Source organism: Ambystoma mexicanum, chromosome 1q (assembly GCF_040938575.1).
Source record: "Ambystoma mexicanum isolate Mex_15411 chromosome 1q, UKY_AmexF1_1, whole genome shotgun sequence".
NCBI lineage: Eukaryota > Metazoa > Chordata > Amphibia > Caudata > Ambystomatidae > Ambystoma > Ambystoma mexicanum.
In genome coordinates this window covers 240,557,263-240,584,920 of record NC_090922.1, presented here as the reverse complement: position 1 = coordinate 240,584,920, position 27,658 = coordinate 240,557,263, and the positions used below count along the sequence as shown (strand labels likewise).

The 27,658-nt window shown below is 44.3% G+C and overlaps 1 protein-coding gene across 1 annotated transcript in view; it reads left to right on the top strand.

Moving 5' to 3' along the window:
* The first annotated feature begins 1,072 nt into the window (after positions 1 to 1,072).
* The window catches only part of PPP1R12C (protein phosphatase 1 regulatory subunit 12C), a 1,339,157-nt gene continuing 1,312,571 nt past the window's right edge, over positions 1,073 to 27,658 (top strand). The window contains exon 1 of the mRNA XM_069638043.1: positions 1,073 to 1,362. Within this exon, the coding sequence (XP_069494144.1) occupies positions 1,108 to 1,362 (255 nt within the window). The 5' untranslated portion in view covers positions 1,073 to 1,107. The remainder of the gene's footprint in view (positions 1,363 to 27,658) is intronic.

Below are 27,658 nucleotides of genomic sequence, written 5' to 3'. Positions count from 1 at the left end.
CGGGGTTTGTGAATTAGTCTAATTGCAGTGTTGTTTGATTTGCAGTGTATAGTTGAATTGTGATTGTTGGTTCTCTCCGAAAAAGGAGGAGTGTGGCGCTGCCCGATGACGGGCGCGCACGCGACGGCGTGACATTGCACGCCGTCGCGTGCAGTACAAATAAACGGGGCATTTCCCGGCCGCGTCAGAGCGACCGGGAAGCCCGAACCAAGACAGACGTGTGTGTCTCAGTCCTTGGTGCCGGGGCTTGCAGCAATGCGCGCGGGGGGCGCCAGTCACCTCCAACACCTCCTAAAATAATGGCAACCCCAATGCAATCCAATGGAAGAATTTGGTTCTCCCGATTTCCATACATTCCAACCCTCCCGATTTAGGCGGGAGACTCACGATTTTTCAGTGAGAAATATTGCTTTTTTCTCATGTTCTCGCACCTAAGTTGATTCCAGCACCAATACATTTCTATGAGAAAAACTACGTCTCCCGATTTTCTCTCTCAAAACTCCCTTTTAGGTGCGCCTGAATGTTGGCATGTATGGATTTCTGAGACAATCTCCCTCCAAAATGATGCAGAATGTTGGAATATATGCAAAAGAGCAATACACATAGGAGGGACACACCACACAGATGCAGGAAGGTATTATACCTGCTCATGGACAAGCGGCACATTTAATTGGATATTGCTGTCAATGGATGCCGGTTCGCAAAAGTAAGAACTGTCACGAGGAAGAGTAGGACTAGGAGAAATGAGGATTACAAGTAAATTATCAAAATACTAATCAGTGCGCGAAGCTCTATTGGTGTCTAATACACCCAATTAAATTCTAATAATTAATAGAACTGTGTTACTACTTCTGTTTACGGCAATGTGCTTATCTACACAATATAGCTGTAGGGCACTGTTATTGTTCAAAACGTCTGCCACGCACCGTGCGTAATGGCGTGACACTTTAACATTGTAAACCGGGTAAGACTGAACTACAGGTCCAGCATGAGTTGACTACCGAAGACGACGTGCGGTGGCGTGCAACGTCCTCACGCAGCTCAGAAAGTAGACGAAAAAAAAGACGGAAAAGGGTTGGGGAGGGGCGGGGCTGCGCCAGGCAAAGTATGGCGGAGAGGGCAGCGGCGCAGGCAAAGGAACGGCGGCAGGAACAGCTGCGGCACTGGGTGGCGTCTTGTACCAACCAGGAGGCGGCTGATCCCCGCGGGCAAGCCCGTGCTGTGCGATTTGATGGCGCCGCCGAGTTCCTTGCGGCCTGCGCCGGGGGGGATCTGGAGGAAGCTGATGCTATGCTACGGCGGGGGGGCGGGACCGGCCTTCAAAACAGCACCAATATTGACGGGATCAGCGCACTGCACCAGGTGAGTGACGTCAAGTGATTGGGTGACGTCAGCGACTAGCTTGGCATGTCATTTCCTTGGATGGTGTGCTAAAGGAAGGGGCGTGATTACTTATAACTTTGCTGTGACCACAATGACATGACGTCACATAATGTTGGTCCTACTAAGATGCTTCTGTGGAAGGCACTTGAGTGGAGGTTTTTGTTTCCAACCCTGTTGCTGAAGTGGTGGCTCACTGAAAAGGAGGCTCTTGTCTCGTTGTCCCTGGCTGTCATTTTACAAGTCCTGATGTGCTTTGGGTCACAACTGCACTACAATCCTCAAATGTACTTCTGGTTGTGCCCTGGTGCATCCATTCTCTCTAACCCTTCGTTGTCATTTTACAAGGCACAGTGTACTGTCAACGGGTCTGCTCATCTTTTGTCAGTTGGCGCTGTGCAAAACTCCACTTAAAGTATCATCAGAGAGTGCATGCCCTCCAACTTTGTTTTGTATTTCATGCTTTTCAGGCTAGAAACTTATGATACACCTTGCATCATATGACAGAGGTGAAGACTACTATTACTATTTTTTTTTTCTTTTTGTTTCTGGGTGCCAGTTGTGTTGTGACTTGAAAAATGTATTCACATTGCACTCGTGTACAATCAATCTGAGACAGAATAAAACATATCGTAGTCATTAACAGAAGTTAAAAACAAAGAAAATAATCAAATGCATGCTATCAGATAAAGTTAAAAAAAAGAAAGTATAACGTTAAAATCAAGTCTTCCTTCACACTACACCAACAGCCTTTCATAATGTCCTTTCCGTTCCATCATTCTATTCAGATATGTAACTGCTGCCCGCATTAGACACAACCACACTCTTTACATTGATTCCTATCATCTGCGACAAAGTATTCTTGTTCTCAGTTTCATTAACTCGATCTCGTATTTGTATTTTATTTGTATAGCGCGCCTGGCCCAAAGGCATCTGGGCGCATATCTTAGGTTACAGTGATATAGTATACAACAAGTGACAATATACAGAATGAACATACAGTCAAAAAGAATATGAGTCAAATTACTTACAGGATATTTACAGTGTATTTACAATCAAGGTGTTTGCCGGACAAGGCAATGATACTGCTGCAGGGTTGTTCCAGGGAGGATTATGGCCAAGGTGGCAGGTGAAAGATTTAGGAGTCTTGAGCGATCAGCCACGATTTGGCCCTGCACTTAAAGGAGTGGAAGGAAGATTCCAATCTGAGTGGGTTGGGCAGCGAGTTTCACAGTTTAGTGACAAGGACTGGGAAACTCGCCCCGCTTGCTTTCTGCAATTTGTATCTAGGTAAGGCAAGACAGTGAGCTTGAGCAGCTCTCTGAGGCCGGTTGAGGTGTGGTGAGTGAATCGGCTTGCCAGATAGATGGGAGCCTGGTTGGCCAGACATTTGTGCGTAAGGGCGAGTGTTTTGAGGGAGACTCTTTGGGCTATTGAAAGCCAACGAAGGCTGCGTCTGGTGTCTGAGATGTGCTGATTCCTAGCGATATTTAGAGCTGCCCATATGGCGTTAGTTTGGGTGACCTTTAGCTTGCTTAGATTACGTTTGTTTGTCCCTATTTACAGAGCATTACAATAATCAAGTTTTGACATAATCGGGGTTCTGGCAAGGATGGTGCAGTTAGCAGTAGTAAGGAAGGGACGGCAAGCTGTGATACATTTGCACATGTTGGCGGATGCTGAGATTACAGCATTGGTTTGTCTGGAGAGCGAAAGAGTAGAATCGAGGTAGATGCCTATGGATTTAGTATTGTTGGATACCTTGATGGTGTTGCCATTGATGATGAACGATTTGAAGGAAGGATCTAATCTCTTAAGTCAGTGTTGGGAACCCAAGATGAGAAGCTGTCCTCATTAAGACAGAGCTCATGTTGGGCCATCCAAGCCTGATGGACATACACCCTGATTGTCAAGAATATCGAAGAGTGGTTTCGTGAACACGTTGTAGAGTGTCGGCGAACACAGGATCCTTGGGGTACCCCACACAGGACTGGTGAGGGTTCAGCGGAAGCAGATGGGAAGAAGACGCTCATGGACCTGTTATCCAGGTAGGCTCTAATCCAACTAATGGCTTTATCTGAGAAGTGGGCTGCCAGTTTGAGATGCCGGTAGAGAATTTGGTGGTTAACCAAATCAAATGCTGCCGATAAGTCTAGTAGTAATAGCAGGGTCAACTTCCCATTGTCTTTCAGGTCCTCAATGTGAGTTTTTAAATCAATGAGGGCAGTTTCGGGTTCTGTGCCTAGGGCGGAAGCTTGATTGTCTGAGACCAAGGAGTTTATTGAATTCAAGGTAGTCCTGGATATGCAGATGAGCCGCTCGGTCTAGAATTTTAAGCAGAAAGGGAACGGTGGTGATGGTCCTATAATTGGTAGGTATGCTTGAGTCCAAGGTGGGCTTTTTGAGAAGGGGGGGCTAACCCACGCATCCTTAAGGTTGTCGGGGACAATGCCTGAGTTGAACGATGAGTTTATAAAGGCAGTAATAAAAGGAGCTAGCTCCTGTGTAGGTTCCTTGATAATGGGAGCTGGGCATGTGTCTCCCTCACAGTTAGGTTTGTTTGCTGATGATGCTTTCAACCTCTAGGATGGTTACTGGAGAGAAGCTGAAAAGTTTATGGCTATCAGTGATGGGTAAGGTTTTGCCAGTAGGGAAATTGAGCTGCGTGTCAATCTGAAGGCTTTTTTTTTTTTTTTTTTTCTTTTACATGGATTTTGGATTGGAGTGTGGATATTTTATTGAGGAGCGTTTTTTTAATATTAGCACACCAGTGCTGTCTTTACTACAAGTGTCATGCGGGGTTGATGGAGATTCGAGTTCTTTGAATATTATGAACAACTCCTTGGTATTGGATTCCGCTTGTAAGATGTGCTTATTGTAGGTATCTTTTTTTTTTTTTTTTTTTTTTTTTAAGCTTGGAAGATGGCCTCCTTTTAATTAAGTGTTGCTAAAATGAGGCTATCCTTATTGGCGTCGGAGGGGTGACTTTTTCAGCGGGCTTCAGAGGTTCGTTTTTCTTTGCGTAGCACTCTAGTGTGATGTGAACCACGAATTAAGGTGTGCACGTGATTTGGGTTTCCTGGATTTTCAGTGGGGCAATGGAATCCATCGCTTTGAGCATAGCGTGGTTGAAAGTATCAACTAGGACAGTGGGGTCGGTGCATGACAGTGAGACCTTGTTTGGAATAGGTAGGATGATGGGGAGCAATTTTTCGCTCGTTATGTCCCTTTTGTTTCTCGTGCAAATTGAAGGAGCAGTATCCTGTCTGGCGCAAAGGTCGATAGCTTTGATGTGGAAGATGATCGAATGATGGTCAGACCAGGCGCAGGGAAGGTTTGATTCTATATTGATGCTGCAGTTTAAATCGACTAGCCAATCAAGTGTTCTCCCCTTGTTATAGGTAGGTTCACAGATGCGGTGGGAGAAGCCTAGGTTGGTTAGTGTATTAGTTATTCGGTTTCTTGAAAATCGAGTGTCTTAGATGGTAAATTCGTCCAAAATGACAAAGGACGCCTTCTCAAATTTCACCCATTTATCCGAGACAGGTTAAAAAGATAGGTGGCTAATTCACAACCCTGCCCTAGTCCTCTCCTCTTTCAGAGAGGACAGATGTCCTAATGCATTCTAGCTAACTTGAATGATGCTCTTGGATTGAATATGAAACTGAATACTAAGCAGGCCGGCCAGAAAACTCCAGCAGGTACATTTCTTCCATAGATTTGCTCTGTTCACTTAATCAAAAGTGGCAGATAGCTTGATAAACGCTGCGACACGAAGGGGAAGGGGTGGGGCCATTGGTTTGCCAAGCCTCTCTGGAGGCCAGCAAAAATGAGCCCATTCAATGAAGTGCCGATCTTCCTACAAAAAACGTGTCTGGAACTTCTGCAATTTGCCTGTTTCGTGGACCCATGCCACTACTTCATTCAAAATTAAGGAAGCTAATCGCTTGCTGCTCACATCCAAAAGGGTTAGCAGCCTTTAATTATAGGGATTTTGTCTGTTCCGCTTTTTGTACAGGGAAACTAATTGGGGATATGCTCCAGGGCAGTAGAGTAATACAAAGATCCAGAACCTGTTTGACTTGGATGGCAGATACAACTGCCCACATTTTTACAGAGCCCTTTAGAGGGATATTAGATAGGCCATCAAGTTATAGAGTTGCTTGATTTAAATATTAATTTGAAAAAATCGCAGTTACATCGAAGTTCCGATTTGTTTATATAATTTGTAAGCTCTTTATATATGTGGGGGGACACACATCATTCAGTATAGTACTGCACTCACATAATTTCATAGTTGGGGTTTAATTGAAAGTATGATTCCGGACCAAAAGTTGGTAGACTGTTTCCTTAACAGGGTTAATAACATGGGTTGGCTCGTGCCATGCAGAGAACATGTCCAGAATGAGATCTAAAACATCTCTTGCTCAATATACTCAGTGTTCCAGTAATTATTAACTAAGAGCAAGTCTTTTACAAAAAGTAATTCTTCCAAAGTAGTCTGACATGCTCTGGTGTTTTTGCAGTATCATGCCATTGCAGAGTGACATCCAAGTCCTTTCTCGCTGCAGTAAGCAATTCACCAGAGGGCCCGCCATGCAGACCCTGTAGAAGATTGCAAAACTGTCTGTAGTGTTTTCAGAAGCCAAACCCATATAGGTCGATTATGAAACTGGTTACAATGGCTATGCAAGTTCCAAGAAAGAACGTTATTCGTTAAAGATGGTACACAAAAGAGTTACTAGTGGTTTATAGTCACAAAATCGAATGCAAAAATGTCGAAAGTCAAAAAATCGAAAAAATAATGTTGGAAAAAAATAAATCCGCATTTCTTTTTTAATACTTTTTTTATTCGAAATGTGGGGGTTCCCCCCCAAACACCCCTTCTTTTTTTTTTTTACATGCGGAACCCCAAAAAAATATATAAATAAAAAAAAAGAATAATAAATAAAAAGAATTCTTTTTTTTTTTTTTGTACGACATTAAGTTTTCAAATTTATTGTAATTTGACACTTTTTTTTTCTCGATATTATGGCTGCATTGCCTGATTTGTAGTACAGATGACTGGTAGGTTTAGGAATATGAAGCGGTTTATATACAAAGAGCACTGTTAATTTGTCTCTAATGCTGGCTTGACGACAAATTTGTAGCTCACCTTTAGAATAGTACCGCCTATCCATCTTTACCTCGGAAGTTGTTACATAGTGTACAGATTGAAATATGTGGGACTGTTCATCTTGGTAGGGTACAGATTGTAACCCATGGAAAGGAAGGATCCACTTTCTGCCATTAACCCATCTTAATGATGAAACATGAAGGAGAACAATTTCAGCTCTTGAGTAGTCGACAAATTTGACCAAGCCAATAACATGTCATGAGTCTTGGGTGAGGAATATTAAACATGATAGAAAGTACATTAGTCATATTTTGAACAATACATGATCCTTCAAGTAAGATAAATTCCATTCCCAAGCACTGAGACTGAGTTCCTGTAGATGTGTGGCTTAGTTCCTGTTTTGTTCAGAATTTTCTTTCTAGTTGTTGCGTATGGCAGGGACCTTTTGTAAAACCAAAATCTGGTAACTGTACTGCAAACAAGATAAGACCAACAGACACGGAGACGAGTACAAAGACGAGTACAAAAAGGGTTTATTCGCTTCAAACAGACTTTGGTTCTACACAACAATCGCTGTGTAGAACTGAGTCCTTTACAGTAAGGAAATTACGTCTTTTATGCACCCAGGTTTACATGCGTTCTGCTGTGAGTGTGGTGTCATAGATAGTTTACAGCTCCCTGCTACATATAGGGTTTTCTGCGAAAACCTACATTGTCAGTGATTTCATGCTGTACATTCTACCTATTTGACCTTACAAGACAACGGACTGTTCTCACTGAATGGAGACATTCCTACCAATATTATCTTTTGTTTTCATGACAATGGGTTACTGTGTTGGCGACATGTTTGACAGTTTCCTTAGGACATGGGTGCACAACATACGGCCCGCGGGCCAGTTGCAGCCCGCCATGCCCTTTTGACCGGCCCGCGAGGCACAAAGACTTTCCTAATGGAGGGCGGCCCGCGGCCACCCTCCATTAGGAAAGTCTTTGTTGTCTTCCGGGCCGGTGAAAACACTGGCCCTCATTGGCTCAGCGCACACACGCATCACGTCGCTCCTACGAGCCACGTAATGCGTGTGTGCTGCACCAATGGAGGGCCAGCACTACGGCTGGCGTGGTCCATAAGGCTTGATGCCGGAAGGGGGTGTGTCGGATGTGTATGAATGTTCGTTTTTGAATGTATTTTGTGTGTATGTTGAGATGCGGGGGTGGGGGGGGTGTGTCGGATGTGTATGAATGTTTGTATTTGAATGTATTTTGTGTGTATGTTGAGATGCGGGGGTGGGGGGGTGTCGGATATGTATGAATGTTTTGATTTGAATGTTTTTTGTATGCTGAGTTGGGGGGTGGGGGTTCGGGTCTGTATGGGTGCATGTTTGTGTGTGTGCTGAGTTGGGGGTGGGGGTTTGGAGGTGGGGGGTTCGGGTCTGTATGGGTGCATGTTTGTGTGTGTGCTGAGTTGGGGGGGTGGGGGGTTCGGGTCTGTATGGGTGCATGTTTGTGTGTGTGTGCTGAGTTGGGGGGTGGGGGTTCGGGTCTGTATGGGTGCATGTTTGTGTGTGTGCTGAGTTGGGGTGGGGGTTTGGAGGTGGGGGGTTCGGGTCTGTATGGGTGCATGTTTGTGTGTGTGCTGAGTTGGGGGGGGTGGGGGGTTCGGGTCTGTATGGGTGCATGTTTGTGTGTGTGCTGAGTTGGGGGGTTCGGGTCTGTATGGGTGCATGTTTGTGTGTGTGTGCTGAGTTGGGGGGTGGGGGTTTGGGTCTGTATGGGTGCATGTTTGTGTGTGTGCTGAGTTGGGGGGTTTGGTTGGGGGTGATGGGGCCATGGGGCATAGTGTTTGGTTGGGGGTGAGGGGGCCATGGGGCATAGTGTTTGGTTGGGGGTGAGGGGGCAATGGGGCATAGTGTTTGGTTGGGGGTGAGGGGGCCATGGGGCATAGTGTTTGGTTGGGGGTGAGGGACATGGGGCATAGTGTTTGGTTGGGGGTGAGGGGAACATGGGGCATAGTGTTTGGTTGGGGGTGAGGGGAACATGGGGCATAGTGTTTGGTTGAGGTTGAGGGGAACATGGGGCATAGTGTTTGGTTGGGGGTGAGGGGGACATGGGGCATAGTGTTTGGTTGGGGGTCAGGGACATAGGGCATAGTGTTTGGTTGGGGGTGAGGGGAACATGGGGCATAGTGTTTGGTTGGGGTGAGGGGGCAATGGGGCATAGTGTTTGGTTGGGGGTGAGGGGGCCATGGGGCATAGTGTTTGGTTGGGGGTGAGGGACATGGGGCATAGTGTTTGGTTGGGGGTGAGGGGAACATGGGGCATAGTGTTTGCTTGGGGGTGAGGGGAACATGGGGCATAGTGTTTGGTTGAGGTTGAGGGGAACATGGGGCATAGTGTTTGGTTGGGGGTGAGGGGGACATGGGGCATAGTGTTTGGTTGGGGGTCAGGGACATGGGGCATAGTGTTTGGTTGGGGGTCAGGGACATGGGGCATAGTGTTTGGTTGGGGGTGAGGGGAACATGGGGCATAGTGTTTGGTTGGGGGTGAGGGGAACATGGGGCATAGTGTTTGGTTGAGGTTGAGGGGGACATGGGGCATAGTGTTTGGTTGGGGGTGAGGGGGACATGGGGCATAGTGTTTGGTTGGGGGTGAGGGGGACATGGGGCATAGTGTATCTAGGGTCAATAAAATATATATGTTAATTAAACAGGCGAGATACAATAACTAAATAGAAATAAATTATAACAATGGAAAATGTGTAGTACAAAATGTAAGTTTGAAATGCAAATAAAAATCGTTACCCCTCAAAAACATTCTTTTTCCATGTGTTTAGTACAAATTGGGGGTTTAAAAAGCCTCCTGCCACGCCCCGCCTACCGCCCCGCCCACATTTACTTTTCGGCCCACTATAGCCCTCATGTAAGGTACTTTCGGCCCTCTGTCAAAATCAGTTGTGCACCCCTGCCTTAGGATAACCCTTCCCTGGTCATAAATTATTCTTATCATTATAACGTGCATCTGTGAGACACACGTAATTAACAGTGAAAGACAAGAATATCTTTTCACGCTTGGTCCTGGCTGTGCAAGATCCAAGGCTGCATTAACAATGAGCTGATTTCTTTGCAACAACATTTCTATGTGGCTCAGCACTTCTATGCAGCAAACATATATTCCTTTTTAGCACTAAATAAGAGATTTGCAAGATGGAGTGAATGGAGGAGTTTAAGGCTAACTTGAATATATGCTTTTTTACACCGAGTGTCTTTTAGCTTGATCTATACTTTTTAAGCAGTTATCGTCCTGGTATATAGCCATAGTTTTAGGACTACAAACAAGCTCACAATGAGACTCCACATGGTCTGAACAATTTATTATTGGCTATTGAAACCGATTTTGGGTATAATGCATTCTGATTAAGGTTATCCATAGCGTGCACCATTTCAGAGGACTTGGGTTTGCTTAAAAAGTAAATATTTGATACTGATTACTTTTAGAATGGATGACCCTGGCTTAAGGTTTTCCTTCACCTTGTGAACAGGATTGGTCCTTGTCGGCAAACTATTTCCGAAATCTTTTCACAGGATGGTTGATAGCAGACATTTCCTTGAAGGCTTATTTTGAGAGGAAATAGTACCTTTTTAGTGTGTTATTTAAAAAAAAAAAAATAAACATTCTCTTCCTGCCTTTATTGTCCACTGTTAGTTTAGCGCAGAAATGCTGATGCGCTAACCTACATTGGGTTTAGAAGCACTTTAATTTGCCAATTATGTATTTGGATATCGGGAAATCTTTGGTTAAAGAATATGCAAACGGAATACAGAAATGGTGGGTTTTATTGTATTGTTTTGATCTCATTGATATTGAATACGAAGATTATATAGAACATTTCTCAATAGTTTCACCACACATTTGGGTTTTAGAGCCCATCCTTCTTCTTATGGTATGTAATGGGGTACATGCTCTCGGAGCTCTACTGCCATACCTAAACAACACTGATTCTAGTCTTGTTGAAAGCTGGGATACCACATAATGTGTGTCTCATATTAACTGCTGGCTAATATATTATAAAATATTGGCAAAAACACCACAAACCGTATTCTGAAATTGATCCTATCTTGGATACAGCCTGATTAGTCGATGTTCATACCTGCTCAATGTATGCAGACTGTTTACCACTATGGCTACATTACTACTGGTTGACATAATTGCTGCTTTTCTAGATGCAGAAAAAAACTCTTGATTCAATTTGGACATGCTTGTGGCATGTAACTGGGTACGTTCGGATTAGCCAGGTAGCTGATGGACTCAAAACAAATGTCATATAGTGCCCTCCTCCTCAATAAGAACCATGACAAAGTAAGACATATATAAAGTTGGAGAGGTGCACACAAAAAGGGCACTCACCGTTACCATTTGCTCTTGCAATAGTCACTAGTAAATTTGCTATGACGGACATGCACACTGGGGGCTCATACACTCTCAATTAGACAGCTTGCTTTCTATATATGTACATTATATATTGGTAACCTGGAAACAAATCTGCTGCCACTTGTTGAAGAGATGTTAACTTTCCGATAGCAGGCTGTAATTAATATTAACAGGACCAAGTCTCCATTGACTACTAAGGCGAGGAGACCCACCCCTGAAAAATGTCCTTGGATGTGTAACATATTTGGGAATTAAAATCGCTTGTACCCAGAGGGAGTTGTAGGAGTTTAAGGAATTGATTAGCAGAGTTTGCTAATGCAATGTTTCTTGATTTAACAAACCCATTTGATTAGCAATTGTGTACTAATGTTCTTAATGCCACCAGACTATACTTGCACCCAATATATAAAATGAGCAGCAATACAGCAGTTTTGTATACCACTGAAGTAAGACATTAGTGAAATAAGTCGGGCCTTGCAAATTCTTTCGGTAAAATGGTGCATGTCACCACAAACCCACTTTAGTTTGGCACACTGCTGCCACCCAGAGGCCTGCCATGCACAGTGTAACTTGTATTTGATATTTACTGCAAACAAAGTAAAGTTTATATGAAAGTTTCCAACACCCCCTGCAAATGGTATTGGCCTTTCTTAAAATCTACTCAACTATGTGAGTGGGTGAAAATACTTTGCGAGCCCTGGATGAGTGTCTGTAAAAAGGTTAGCTTCATGAATGGACACGAATAAATAGATATGATTGAAAAGGCTCTTAAAACAGTTTGGCCAGCTCTCTACTGGGTATCAGGTAATATTATCCCCACCAAAAATATTGCCGTACATATGGTCGTTGGGAACGGCCATAGGCAATATTTTTGGTGGGGATAATTTATGGGGTAAATGGATGGGGAGTTGCAGGGGTGTCCCCCGCAGGTTCCATGGGGTAATATCGGCGCAAAGATCTCGCAACATTTTTGTATGGTGATATTTTTGTGGCGATATTATCACATGGAACCCTCTACTGCAGGTGCAAATATATAATGCAGTCATAATCATAGAGCAAAGTGAGTTCTGGAGGCCAAATACAGTGTACAGTAGGTCTGTAGATGCACAAACTGGATGAAACTCTTGATCGCTACTTTAAGTAAATATCAAGTTAGCTTTGTGTATTAATGTAAAAGACTAAGCAGGGTGATTGGCATAGCAGGCAGAGAACTGGGCAAACTAGGCAGAATATTGTAGTTTGCGGCCATCTCACTTTCAGGGTAGCAGGTATAAACCAACATGGTAAGATAGAATGTCAAGGAGTATGGGATCAGCTCATGGGTTGAGCACCAGTTGCAAGCTGTATGTAACCAGCAGGCCACATCACTAGGTTTGCCCTCAAAGCATTTGGACACGTGGTCATGTAGATGTTCCAAGGTGTCCACTCATCAATATGATGCATCTTCCCCAACAAAATGAAATCTAGTTGACACTGAGATTTAGATAAGCATGGAGACACTGCAGTGTTTTACAGTAGTAATACTGTAATTATGCTTTATGTAACCTATTACATTTTTAGAAAAGGAATTCAAAGCCTTTAAAAAAAAATAACTAACGCATACTGGTCTTTGGCAGACAGGATACAGTTAGCTTAATAACAGTACTATCCAGATTATTCCTGGTTTGTAGTTATTTGAAAAATAAAATGTGCATAGCACTCCCACACAGGCCTTTTGGCACATGAGTGAAGGGGATGATTACTGCTGTATTCTCTCTCCATTAGCCCCTTTGAACTTGCAGTGAACATAAGAGGGCGGTGAGAGCTCTGAAGGCAAGAGAGGAATGCAGGGAGAGCTGTGCTTTCATTGAACAGGGTAACTTAAATAGCTAACTTTGCTACACAAGTGCCAATTTAATTAGCAAACCTACAGAATTGCATAGCAAATTGCTCCACCACACTGCTTATTTTATGCCTTGGAGTTCAGTTAGGCACCTATGCTTGATTATATCTGTGCCAGAATGGATACATGAGAAAATTATGCCTTTGGTATCGGCTGGTAGAGCAGTTATCATTAAGATGGGGATATTTCCTAAATTAGCTTACCCATTCCAGGCAATACCCACTCCATTCTGAAAGGCACTTTCCAAGAAAGTTTAGTGTGTATTACCTTGTTAGTTCGGAGGTGAGCCACTTGATTGAACCAGGAACAGAGCACCATGCCCTACAATGATTGTAGGTGTGTGGTTCCAGGTTTATACATGTATTATTTAGCATCTTAATAAACCTTTGCTTTCTGTAGGATCATGAGCACAGTATTCTGCATGTGAATGCCGAAAAAAAGAGCTTGTACAGTATGCCTGTGATACCGCAGCGGCTGGCCCGTTGGACACATCACTTAAATCTGGGAGTCTTGCACAGGTTACACATTTGTTTTGGGAAAGGATTGGTGACATTAAAGGTAACTACATGCTATTTATTTAAATAAAATAAAAATAATATGCTATTTGCACCCTACTGCATTTACTATAAGACACTGGCAAGTACACCACTTAGCACAAGGCTGTAATAGTAAGGGGATATTTTATTTTAAGAATTTATAATGCCCCATCAGCCAATAGGCAAATGGACGCAAACACAAAACCATGACTGCTACAGACAACTATGTCGAAAGCATCATACTAGCCGCATGGAGGTACAAGAACTCGTTTGCAAATGGAAGTCTACCCAATCGGAAACCATATTTTAAGTTAAAAAGTAAGTTTTACTCCCCTCTTAAAAATTAGCAACAAGCGTGTTGCTCTAAGATCTGGTAGGCTGCTCAGAGATTAGGTGCTATAGAATCAAAAGCCAGATTCCAGTCTCTTGCAAGTTTTAACACACAGATTGGCCAAAAGATTGGAATGATTAGACCACAATACGCGCAGACTGGGTTTTGAAATTAATCTTTCAAGTAAACTGGAACACTCCTGTACAAGCACTTGTGTGTTATCGTAATAACCCAGAAGGCAAGACGTTCCCTCACGGAAAGCCAGTGAAGAGCAGAACGAGCTTCACAGACATGGTCACGGCACCCAAGTTGGTTAACAATCCAGACACCAATGTTCTGTAACATCTGGAGTTTGACCATGCTTGTCAATGATGTGTTCCCCACATGCGACTATTCTTACCAAATGAACACAATGTCCAGTTGTATCTGCAGTATTCTACAAAATGGACAAATGAAAATCTAGTTGGCAGGCATTTCCTAAACAACCTCCTACCCATGACACTGTGAACGTGGTCATTAATGCTATACCTGCGGCACACTTAATACCTAGGATGTATAAACCTATACAGACCAAATGGTACCTTCGTAGTCTAAAGTGTTTGATACATGGAATACTCACTCAATCCTCCACTAAGTACAGCAGATTTGTGCTTTCACTAAGGATATATTCCGCTGAGCCACAAATTATGTGTGCTACATTACTAATATATAAATCAGTTATATTACACACCTTCTAAATTAGATAATGTGGAACACTTGAGGCTGCATGCTTGTCCATGTTTTGATACTGAGCACTGTGACTTTATGCATAGGGCAGAGCTGTGGACCTCCAGCCGCCCAGTTCAAGTCTACTCGAATGCGGTGATGCGTAAGTTTATAATGGATACCCTCTCCTGTAGGCTGCCTGCAGGGGCTATATATTGTAAGGAAGGCATGGTATCAAGAATAGACGGACACAACTGATCACAGTTCAAGGGTGTTTATTAAACCGTATAGGAAGGTTGGGGAAAATTCCTTATCTAAATCTAAGATGGGAGCAAGCTACGACCATCAAATAATAAGGCAGTCCTAGTGGCGTCTTTTCAAATAAAAGGGCCTATACAAAAAACAATTGCCAATCCTTACAGATAAATACAAAAAGAGTGTGGGATAGGGTTCACAAGAAGTGTTCACAAATGATAAGTCGGGATGTGCTAGCCGGTGGTCTCCCTCCCTTCCTCACTTTTTGGGCATGGGACAAGGCGGGGCTCCGGAGCACAGCACATGCTCGAGCTTTCCCAGCACGAGACTACAGTTCTGTTATCGGGACCTCCGGTGGTTGTCTCTTTTCTACAAAAAGTCTCTTGCCTCAGAGGATCTGATGTCTTCAAGCTAATAAACAAAAAAAAGTTCCTTTCCGTATGTACGTTGGATGATGTCTTCTCACTCCTGGATTCCCTTCTTCCGGGCTCTGACCCCTCTCGAATATTAGCCTCCCTCCGCTGGGTTCACTATGGACTTAATTTCCCCCATAGGGTGTGATTTCTGCCCCCCCCTAAACCCTAAATAGGGCTGTGTGAAGTGGGCACAGAATCAAAAGTCGTATTCTATGGTAAAGGGTGCCTCTAGGAACTTGGTCTAGCGCAAGGACTGTTTCCTTGAGTGTTCGCACCCCTTGACATACTTGACAAAATGCAACCAGGAAAATGTTTGTGTAGTTAGTTTGGACTCAGAGACATCATTATGAAGCATTACTGAGAAATAGGAAGCTGACACTTGAAGGTAGCAAGTTAATATATTTAATATCACTTCTGTTTCCTACCAGCTCTAATTCTCCTCATTACAACTGCTATGGCAGCAGCAATTGTAAAATAGCATATTGCCATAAATATGAAGAGCGTTATTGTATAAGCCAAAAGCATGATTTACATTTAATAAAGAACAAGTACAATGAACCATTTTGAGATACCAGCTCGAGCAACATAGTTTGTTATGTTGGTCTATACTAAGCTATGGTATGATCGGGAGTGGTGTAATGTAATAAAGCATGCCTTTAGTCTCAGAAAATGCTTACAGTTCGACTTTTACATTTAAACTCGCGCTTTCAGGGCTCGCTGGGCTGCATGCGAATTGGCCACGACTTCTGTCAACCGGGCTTGCTCGTGCCTCTGCTCGGGGACCTGTGATGGATGTGCCCCCCTCGCACCCCCCACCTCCTGGATTTGTGTTCTTTTGCTGCGCTTGTCTGATTACCACATCAGCCTGCGCTTTTTATATTAAAGTGCTACTTGGTCTGCCTGTAATGTGTGCGTCATTTCCGACACCTGGGCCGTTAAACGGTAGAGTTTTGACACTACCCCTGTGCTTTGCTTTGTGTTTGACACATTATGTACCTATGTGCAAAATTAAGAGATGGTTGCTGTCTTTGTCTCTTGGCTGTTTGCCTTAGAGTAACGGGGGCTTCTGCTTGGGGAGCAACCAAAGCGTGTTATTCGCTCCTACACGACTTCCAACCCCATTACAGTATTTGAGTTTCTAAAGAGCTGAAGAGCGACACTTGTCTGTACAAACCTTCAACTGTCTGTGTGTATTTTGGGGTCATTCTTCCTGTCCTTGGCTGCTTATCAGCGAAGCAGCATCCCTTCAATTTGATATGAGCCTTCTAAGACCGGAAGGTGCCACTTGTGGTTGGCTTTCTTCTAAAAAGGGGATGCTCATCGCTTTTTGCTGAAGCTAAACGGCAAGTGTGTGTGTGTGTTTTGCAGGAACATGTGTTATTTAGTCAAGGAACATATATTATCAGAGGCCAGTGTCTGTTCCTGTCCCTTGAAAGCAACTTTTGCAGTGTGTGTGTGCTTTTTGCTCAACAAACATCTGTAGCTTCTTACTGTTGTGTTGCTAAAAGTCGCATCATCTGAACCAACTTGTCTTAATAAGACTAATCTGTGACACCCCCTTCCCCGCAAGGCGATTTGACACAGATCAAAGCATTTGTACCTCTGTGAAGTCTTTGATACTCTTACTGGGAGCTATATTTACATGGATTGCCTATTTTGGTAGCAAAAACAAGAATATTTATACATTCATATTTCAGAAAATATCTGCTGCATGCAAAAATCAACATGAGTAGTTTGATAAATTGCTGTGTGCCTAGAAGCATGTACTGTGTGCTGTACACAATAAAAAAAAATATCAACGGCTGCATAACATTTCAAATAGTTAGCACTACTTGCCAACATCAGCATGAATGAGTACATGTATTTAACATTGAGGCATTCAGCAAAACTCTACTATATTGCAACTCGACCTAGCTAAGAATGCATGAATGAATACATGTATTCAATGTGAGGTATATAGGTTAATTGAAAAATCATTACTGGTGATGGCTTCAAAATATGGCAAAGGATCCTTTGAGAATCCATTAGTAATTAGCAACCAAAATAGCTTGGCCCCTGATTTCTTGACCCAATGCGCTGTGGACTGTGTGATACTGAGCACATTTGCACATGCACAAACAGTCAATAGTTTGAATCCGTGTCCTTGAAAATAAACCAATATGTGAGTTTCTTTGTTACTCAGATAGATTAGCACATGGAGGTCATCCAATTTGTATGTTTGCGTTGCACTCAAACTTGCATCTTGAGGTAGGATGTGATATATCTTCAGTTCTTTGATTCCTCACTGAGACGCTTGTCTGGGCGAAATGTGTAGAATCGCAGGTATTCTAAACTTTGGATTAATAGCAAGTCTCTTCCGGAGGGGTGTCAAGAAGCACTGAGGAGAGGAAAATGGAATGCTCATTTCGTCACTGTGCACTGTTTTGGGCATCATTTCCTTGTGCATTTATTCCCGGAACCAGAGAAATCCATCACTTGCGTCGCCTGCTTCCCCAGGTGCCTGGTGGTCAGGGTTTGCGAGTATGCATCGATCATCTTGCGGCTGTGAGACGGAGGGACCGGGTGCTTCCTTGGCTGTGCCGCTGGGAGTACTTAACGCATTTGGCAATAATCGCTTTTGTTGTTTTCTGAGCAGCTTCTCTTGCTGTGGCATGCCCCCGTTATCAGGCGTGGTTTCAGGGGGACTTTCAATGAACTCACAGTAGAATACCTGTGGGAAGTACCTTTTGGATTCCGCAAATGTCTCTATGTACAGATAATGTTCTGGAGAGCCTGTTGCGCCACAGTGCCAGGCTGGACGGCGAGGCTGCGACTCTTTGCAAGCAGTGATTCTTCGTCACAAACTCTGCATTTAGCGATAGCTGATATTGTAGATTTCTTCCTGATCAATGACAAAATGAAATGTTTTTGAAATTGTGAACACTGTTCGAATCTAGGACGTCTGCAAAGCTCTGCTCTGTACCAGAGACGGGTTGCTTCAAGACCTTCATTTTGTGACTTGCCATAATTCAGTGTCTACAGCAAAATATGAGATAAAGTCCAGGTATTACCAACAGCCAGCCGTACCAAGCGCTCGACGAAGTCAGTGTTCTAATGACTGTCCAAGGCAATTAACCCTTTATGTAGGGCACTTATGGCTGCTTTTGTCACTATAGAAAGTCCAGTATTGAACCCACTGAGCTGTGAACTGTCAGAGTGCATGGCTTCCTGCCTCATATGTTCGGTGCCTAGCAGAGATGCAATCTGTTTAACCACAGCGAAGTGTGCTTGGAGATGTCTTCAGTGCCTCGCATCTCCAAGTGCATTTTTAACAGCCTTGCTATGTATAAGCGCAACTTCGGGTACTCTAATTGTTGTAAAGTGACACTAGGCCAGAATAAAGATTTTACTTGAAATGATCTAGGTGGATCCATAATGACTTCAAAAAAAGAGTCTTTATTACAAGTTGCACCGCCAGGCGACTCCTTATAATCCCTTGGATCCTCTCATATGAAGTAAGTGAATATTTGCCAAAAAAAAAAAAATATATATATTATATGCTGCTAGAATGTCGCAGGTCACTGGATTAAGACGGTAACAAAGCCCTAACCGTCAACCAATTGGGTGAAAAGAAAGATAACTCAAGGACTCGGCACCATTAAGTATGCATAGGCTTGGTTTTAATGAACAATCAAAAGTAAGAGGCCCTCTACATGATGATTACACGTGTTTCGGCTCGCCTGAGCCTTTATCAAATCGGGGCCAAAAATGGTATGAAAAATCCATACGACTGTTGCCTGATAAGTAATATCAGGGTCAGATCCCCAAATCCAATAGTCCTTCGGCTGCAGATCACACGCGTCGGCTGAACCAAGCCTATGCATACTTAATGGCGCTGAGTCCTGGAGTTATCTTTCTTTGGATCCATAATGAGCCCACAGCATTTAACTTGTGCGCCTACAGTGATCAGAGTTGATATTCCTATTGGGACATGACAGCAAGATTGGTTGAAATGAACCATTTTGTAGGCTATGCGCTTTACTGTAAAATGACTCAATTTGTGCAATATGCAGTGTGCATTTCGAGTTACTGTTAGAGGAATTCACTGGCTCAGCAGGTGCACACATCATGGTAGTAGAACTTTTGCCTCCATGTAATGAGTATAGTGTAATTTCAGGCATAGATGGTGACACACATGCATGTGAATGCGGTACCACGTAATCTTCTTTGACCCGCGTGTGATTCGCCCAATGTACATTACCTCAAGATTTTAATTCTTGACATACCATAGAAGGTGTTGTTTGAATGGGAATGTTTAGTATCCCGTGCAAAATCCAATTTGTGGAACCTGGCGACCAAGCAGATGCCGCCACTACATTCTTTGCCAGTATACTAAGCAATAAGAAAGTGGAGCCAGATATCGCCTGGCGTGTTGCAACTGGACAAGGTAAGTGCCTGTATTTGTTCTGGCCATGAAATCCCGTTCCAAACTGGGACCCCTCTGCTGAGTGTCCAGAAAATCAGTTACCACAGAAAGACTTACTGAGGCTTCTTGGTAGCTTCTAATCATAGATACGTCATTTTGACTCCAACCCACAACATCTCTTATGACCTTATGCAGCGCATAAAAGCCCTGCTGTAGCGCTTCATCATTAGAATCTGAAACATGAAATCCTTGCTGTACGGCCTTACTTTCAGTTTGCAGGAAGTGCATTATTGCTTGTGACCAAGTGGAAGTTCTTCCTGTAATGGATGCTTGTCCCATTTTACACGGAACTGTAGGGTCAGAGGTGGTGCAGGTAGCTGCTTTCCTGACGAGCCCACTTTGGGTGCTCCTCAGATTAATAGCTGACTGCATGATAGCTGTCCAATTCTCTTGAGATTGTATCACGTCACTCAGGTGATACTGTGAAAGCATAGCTTACCTAATGGATAAAGCTTGTTTCAGGGATGTTATGGGTGTTCCAAGCCCTATATGGGCCACACTAGGTCCTGCTTTTCTTTTATTGCCTTAAATTGCTTGAACCGCCCCTAATACAGGTCTCCCTGATGCGTAAGTAATATGCTTGGTGACATTGTGTTCTTTTGCTTCTCTGACACAGTCCGGAACTCGCCTTCTGCCTTCTCCCATTCAGGGTACAAACTCAGGATCCTATGGCTGCAAAGCGGTTCCAGACCACTTAATTTGCCATATTTGCTGGCCCCACGTAGACCATAGAGGGACAGTTTCCCGCCATGTTTGTTCAGTCATGTTTGCAAAGTATTCTCCGTCAAAGATGACTGAATCTGCAACGTACATGTGTTGTGCGTTGTGTGGCTCTGGAGGGTATTTGTACTGAGTTTCAAACATGTAACCTGCTTGGTATGGTCTCCGGGAAATATATGCGAACTGTGCTTTAAATTGAGGGCCATCAGTTTGAAAGGGCACTGCACAGTGTTCCATGAAGGTGTATTTGGGCCACAGAATGGGTTCATGTTTGACAAGTAAAAAGGCATTGTAATATCGCACATAACGGACATGGGGCCACATTTCACGTAGTTCCTCCACATCCTCAAACGCATCAAATAATGCATTTTGCGCAAATGTCTGAAGCATAGTTCTTAACAGTTCTCTGTATGTTCTGGACACAGGGTTGCTGTGTGAAAACAGTCTGGATTCATCAATCACAGAAAAGGTGTGAACCTGTAGTTGTTGCTAGCTAGGCCATTAAATGTCTTAAAAGATGACATCCACATTCCACACATGACCCATAGTTAGAGGAAACATTTGTATTGAGGCTGGAGTTCCAGGCTCTTGGAGCTCTTTTCTCTAACATGTGTGAAGAACTTAAAGGCTTTAGAACAACTTCTTTGCTTACAGGTGGAGTGGAAACCTTGATCAGAAAATGCCCATAAGTCAGTGAGATGAAGAATAAAGTGAGGCTGATCCATAGTAGGAGGAAATTCACTGCCAGGAATTTATAACACTGTCCAAAAGAATTATTTCATTACTTTAGCAACTAGAAAGGCTTTGTTTCCAAATCGGCAGACTTGCAGTACTTTCCTGAATTGTGGACGTGTAGTCAAGATTGGCATATTCTTCCTCATATTGAACGCCTATCTTCATTTGCCGGATCTTCATCTCTTCATCTTCTGTGGGCTCTTCACTTGGAAGAGGAAGATTGCGGTAACCATCTGGCACAGGTTTTAGGTGGTCGAAAGAAACTTGCCTGGTACCTCTCTTGGGTGGTAATGTGGGTGGGACAGCAGTTCTGGAACCTTTCACTCTGATTACTTGCACTTTTGGTCTGTAAGACGGGCCAAAAGGAGCCTTGTCATGGATCTTTTCCAGGACCCAATCTTCTGCTTTGAGAGTGTTCTCAGGACTGACCTCAGCAGCTTCCACCTGGAGGCATTCTCTAAGCAGCATTGTCGCCAGCAGTTGCTCGTGCCTAGATGGGGGGTGGGGGGGGGCTGGGAAGAGTATGCAGGTCAGGCATATACATCTTTCTCCCAAACAATAAATGGGGTCTTACTGTTGCCCAGGGACTGGCGTGGTAAATTATTCACACTCCTGATTACTAATGGCACATGGTCTAACCAGATTACTAATGGCACATGGTCTAACCAGTTACCTCCCAGTGACAAAATGCATTTAGCCAGGCTAGCTTTTATGGTCTGGTTTGCTCTCTTCACAACCCCATTCGTTTGAGGCGAAATTTGGTTCGAGAATTGCAACTCTGTTCCCCATGCTTCCAATGCCTTCTTCAGGGCCCTCCCTGAGAAAGCAGGACCATTGTCGGCATGGAGCGATTTGGTTCCGGTCCTCGCTACTACATCCCCAAGTGCAGGTATGACTGATTTGCAGTCTGCCTTCTTTTGAGGAATCCTCAAGGTAAACTTAGTGCAAGAATACACAATTTCTTTAAAAAAATGTTTTTATTGGTATTTATGCATGCCAGCTTAACATTGCATCATCAGAGACACCTTTCGCAGAAGGCCTGCATGTAAGGTGTAACGACAAAGAGCAACAAAACATAAACGGAACACAAATTAGGCCCAAAGATGGGAGAGTCTTTGGGGCTATAGGGGGGAGACAGAAGGGGGAGCTGTCTGCAGGGGGTGTGTAGAGGGAGCTGAGTGTCTTAGGTTGACGGGACCAGTGGCGGGGCGTTCCGCTTCTTTGGGTGCAGTGCTCTGGTGTGGTGCCGGTTTCCCCGGGTCTCGGGGTGCCGGAGGGAGGGTTGGGTCGGGCCAAGAACTGTTTGCAGATGGCAGAGTTGTCCTTTTGCGCCTTCCCTGGGTAAGCCTGTACCCCCATCCAGCGAAGGTTGGGGGGGTCTGTCTCGCTAAGCACGGAAATGTACTTGTGTAGTCCAGGAAGGGGGACCAGATTTGTTCGAATTTGGTGGTGCTGTCAAATCTTATGGCCGTGATCTTTTCCGCCGCCACTGTCTTCCCAACGTTTGGACCTCCACATTTGTATGGCTGGGCCCTCGGGGTGCTTCCAGAGTCTGGCGAGGGCTATCTTTGCTGCTGTTAAGAGTTGGATGCATAAGTTCACTATGCGGCCTGTTAGCGGGAAGCTATGCGGCCTGTTAGCAGGAACTGGCCCTCGCCCGTAGCCCCCAGTAGAACGATGCCTGGGTCCCAGGGGACTGCAAGTCCAGCGTGTTTGCTTTTCCCTGTCTGCTCTATTAGCGATTAATCTTTGATTAGGATCCCCTTTTTTCATGGGGGTGGTGACTATTGCTTTATTTTCAATATCATAAATGTAATTGCTGGGGAAACCTTTTGGCCTAGGTACGATACCTAAACAAGCCTCTTTTATTTGCGTATCTATTGCATTTGCTGAAAGTTATGGCTGCTATTGTTTTTCTCACTGTGTTCTTTGGCATATTTATCTGCCAATACTAGTGATATGAAGTGCCCTTTGGTATGTGCTCGTGTGTGCATCACCCATAGCAAAGGGCAAGTCTGTTTTAAGATCCCAAACCTGCTTCCAGAGTTGCCTGGAAGTAATCGTTTTATGCCTAATGTCTTTGAAGTCATTTTGCATCCACCAATGCAATTCATTGTTATAAGCCTTGCCAATAAAATCTGAGACTACTAGAGTGGGCTTCCCTGAATCTGCTTGGCGCAATGCCAGCCGTAATCCATGCAATTCAGCTGCCTGGGCAGACATGTCTCCCAGGTGCTTGGTTGCAATATCAGTGTGTATAAATGCTTCTTCACGTGTGAAGTGTCCTACGACGGCTGCGCACACGGCAGCGTACTTGGACCTTGTCCCCTCTGCTGTAATTGCCGACCCATCGCATTAAATTGCCTGGAAAAAAAATCAAACAGTGGCATATCAGGCCGTGAAGTGTCTTGCTCTGTCCATTGTCCAATACAATCCATTCAGTCTTTGCAATTCTGCCTTTATAATGGTACTTTACATCTGGGGCATGCTGAGATGCTGACCATTGAATCCATCTAGTGTGTAATGCCTTTGCGTTTGGAACACAAGCTTTTGTGGCAGCTTAAAGTTGAGCTAAAGGTGCGTTTGTGTATGGTTCGTGTTTATGTTTATGGTTCTATTTGCTGCCAGAGGCCTCTTTCTGAATAATCATCTGAACCGAGGCCAGAATTTTTTCCTCGGGTGTAAATTTAACTCTGGTGTGGAATGTACATGTGACGTATGGTTTAGTCTCCCCTAGATTGCACACTGTGTATGTGAAAGCATTGTCTCCCATCGCCAGGTTTATCTCCAAGTCTTTCTGTATTCCTGTCCTCCAAAGGACCAGTGTGAGTCATTAATTATATACCTGGTGCAGAATGCCAGTGTGTTCTGGCAGCCAGTGAGCTGCCTTGAAATTCGGTTTTATCAAAGCATACAATGGTTTCACTAGCTCAGCAAAATGTGAAAGATAGGATCTGCCAAAATTTAACAGTCCTAGAATGGCCTGTAACTGTCGTAGTGGGTGGTCTTATATTGGCACACTTCTCAAGAAAATCTGACAACCCTCTGCCCTCATCTGAAAGAGTGAATCCTAGAAAGGTAACCTCACAATGAGCTATTCTTATTTTTTTTTTTTTTTAATCGGGTATTTGCAGCCAATGTGTGAATGACTGTCCACTTGTTGCAAGTGTTCACTGAGATTCTCATGGGTGATGTAAATATCATCTAAATACTGACAACAATTAGGCCTCTAAGGGAATGGGGAGCTCGGATGCACCGGCACTGTTAATAACGGTGCCGGTGCATCCAACGAGCTGTGCTCGCGGGTGCCTCTCGGCCTGACAGGTCAGACCTGACAGGCTGTCCGGCACCCACGAGCACAACTCTTACTATGGCAGTACGGTAGCACCGTTGTTACCATACCGCCATAGCTGTAATGAGGCCCAGTCTGTGACTAAAGGAATGAATATCCATTTACAACTGCGGGCCACTTTTTTCATTCTTGCCTGAGACAGTTTCATGCTTCAGCCTGACCATGTGAGCCACCCCTGCCCATTTCTTCCAATCTAAAAAAATTGCTTAAAAAAAAATATTTCATGCTGAGCTCTCGGGGCCACCAGGGATGCACCCGCGGACCCCGAGGGGGTCGCGCCCCACAGTTTGAATACCGCTGGCCTAGATCAAGGTTGGTTTCATATACATCTGTGTAAGTTAGCTAGTAATCCAGAACTGTTGATTTTGGACTGCCTCTGTCTTACAATGTGCATTCAAAATGTGAAAATCCACAATAAAACGGTAGGTACCATCAGGTTTTAAAACTGGTAGCACTGGACTGTTATGTAGGCTAGCCTGCTTTATGATTACCCCCTGGTCCGTTTGCTGGTCTACCATGGTTTGCATGTGGGCAACTGTTTAACTGGATACTGCCTTTGTGGCGGGGGGTAGTTTCAGTACTGGAATTACATGTGCTGGACTTTCATTATCATGCTCTACATGATTTTTAAACGGCTGCACAGCTGCCAGCGCTGACCGTTTTCTTGCATATTTTCGTATTAGTTCCTCACTCCCTTCTTTTGAAAAAGCAGGCATTACCACTTCTACACCCCTTGATGCTTGCTGTACATACCATGGTGGCCAATCTTGAAATGCTAACAGCCCTTTATGTTGAATGTGAAACTGTGGCCAAAACCGTGCTTCAATCTTTTTGGGGTATTCGCCTTCTAGCTGAATTATTACAATTATTCATTATGTGCTAATGTCTGCCCATTGGAAATGGTGATCTGTGCATTCCTGTGTGACTTTGTTTGCTCCAGTAGTGCCTTTTGACTGTATTCAAATATGGAAATGTCAGACCCGGAGTCTAATAGGACCTCTAGCCAATCCGTGTGTCGCTAAGTCTTGGGAACGATGCGATGAGTGCGTGGACTCTGCATGCACTGCAGCAACAAAGCAAACCACACGTGGACTTGTGCGCCGGCTGCCGGCTGAGGGCACCCCAAGTCCAGTCAACGGAGCTAGCCGCGTTGAGACTGCCAACAGCACATCAGTTCGCTCTTGCACTTTTCCAACTCATTCCCACTAACTCACCCCTCCTTCCCTTTTTACAGACCCGCCAGAACGCCAGGGGACCACTCCGGCGGTGATAGTGCGCGGCACAAATATCCTTTTAACATTACCATAACATTAACATTCTGTGAGACCTGTAGGGCTGCCGGGTGTCTTTTTTGTTTGTTTTTTGTTTTACATGTTTTTTTTTTCCCAACCTTCACTTTCTTCCCCACAGCCTTAGAACGGTCTGACTTCCTTGCCTGTTGGGAAGGAGACAGACTTTCATCAGTGATGTACTTCTGTGGACTTTTCATGTGTTTCCTATCTCTAAAACCATAGTAGGTCTGAAATGGGACTGGCCCCCAGACTTACCCCACGATAGTCTACCCCTGTGATTACCATGCCACTGCGGGCTCTGCCCATCGACTGCAGATTTCTAATTTTTATTCCCGTGCTCAGGATATTTTTCTTCCTCTATTGGTGATAATTGTTGCCTCTGTGGTTTGTTGCCTTTTTCAGCATGTAACGATCCTCGTCCTTTCAAGGGCCTTCCTTCGTGGTATGTTTCTTTATCTGGCTTAAGATCCTTGTTACCTTTTTTCTGTGTCTCTGTAGGTCTCCTGCCCAAGTGATCCCTGACCAATGATTGATAGGTGGATGTTCCTATGTCCCCAAATTGCTCCCTTTTTTCTTGCTCATTCAATTGGGACAATTTCCTATGGACTTCTAACCTTGCAAGCTCTCCTTTTAATAAGGGTAGGATTATCCTCTCACCCATTTTAATAATTGCGGACGCTACATACGGGCCCAAATTCGTGGCTGTGGCTGTACCTTGTGTTCCCATGGTTTCTGCTCGTATCATTGCTTGTGATGTAATGGACGGCATGCCTATCGGCTGTAAATAAAGCCAGCTATAGATTTAGATCCAGCTGTCACAGCTTGCTAGAGGTGGTGTGCAGCCAGATAGAAGAAACATGGCTAGGGCTCTGTCTGTGCTGGGGGATGAGGGGGGGGGGGGGAACTTGTGGATAGGTGGCTTGTAATTGCCATAATTTCTCTGAATACCATTTGGGTATATCTTCATTCTTGGACGGACAAGATCCTAATATTATTCTCAATGTTTGAAGTTGTACCCCACATGCATCCAGCTGACCTTGAGGTTGCTGCGCTGGCGCTATACCCTGCTGAGCTGCATATTGCAGCGCAATGTTGCACATTGTATCAAAGTGGGTGGCTAGCAATTCGTAGTCAGCCTCCAGATATGGACCTCCACGGTTTGGATGAAACCGGGCCAAGAGTTCTAGTGACGGATTGGGTGTAGCTAATGGGCCATGTCTTGCACCTGTTTGTGGGTAAACTAGATTACCTCCAAACCGGTTCACATGATGTGTATGTGTTAAGCCAATTCAGGATTCTGGTATGGGCGATAATGAATGGTGTCCTAGTCTCCCCTCACCAGGAGAGTTGCATATACATTATTTGTCCTGTTAGCTGGGGTTTTTAAGTAAAGGGGGATTCTGCTGGCAATCCACCAAGTTGAGCTACTGCTACTGTGAAATTGGTATTCACTTCATGGCAGTGTGCTGCTCTGAGCCATTCATATAGAGCCATTCTGCAACGGATGGGAATATTGATTTCATTTTGAGCCATCTCCGGTACTCACTGTAACCTCTTGTTTAAAGAAACGTTTTAGGAAAATGTTTTGCCCTGTCCTACTGTGACTGGGACGTGAGGTTATTTCATTATTAGTAATGCTCCGGTCCTCTCTAAGACTTCCCATCTGGGGTTCCACATGACTTAATTGCCCCCATGCCAGCTTCAGCAACATAGTTTGTTATGGTGGTCTATACTAAGCTATGGTATGATCAGGAGTGGTGTAACATAATAAAGTGCGCCTTTAGTCTCAGAAAATGCATACAGTTCGACTTCCACATTTAAACTCGCGCTTTGAGGGCTCGCTGGGCTGCATGCAAATTGACCACAACTTCCTTTCAACCGGGCTTGCTCGTGCCTCTGCTCGGGGACCTGTGATGGATGTTCCTTCCCAGTAAAATCCTCCATGGGATTCGGGTTCTTCTGCTGCGCTGTGTGTCTGGTTAGCCCGTCAGACTGTGCTTTTTTTATATTAAAGCGGGACTTGGTCTTCCTATAATCTGTGCGTCATTT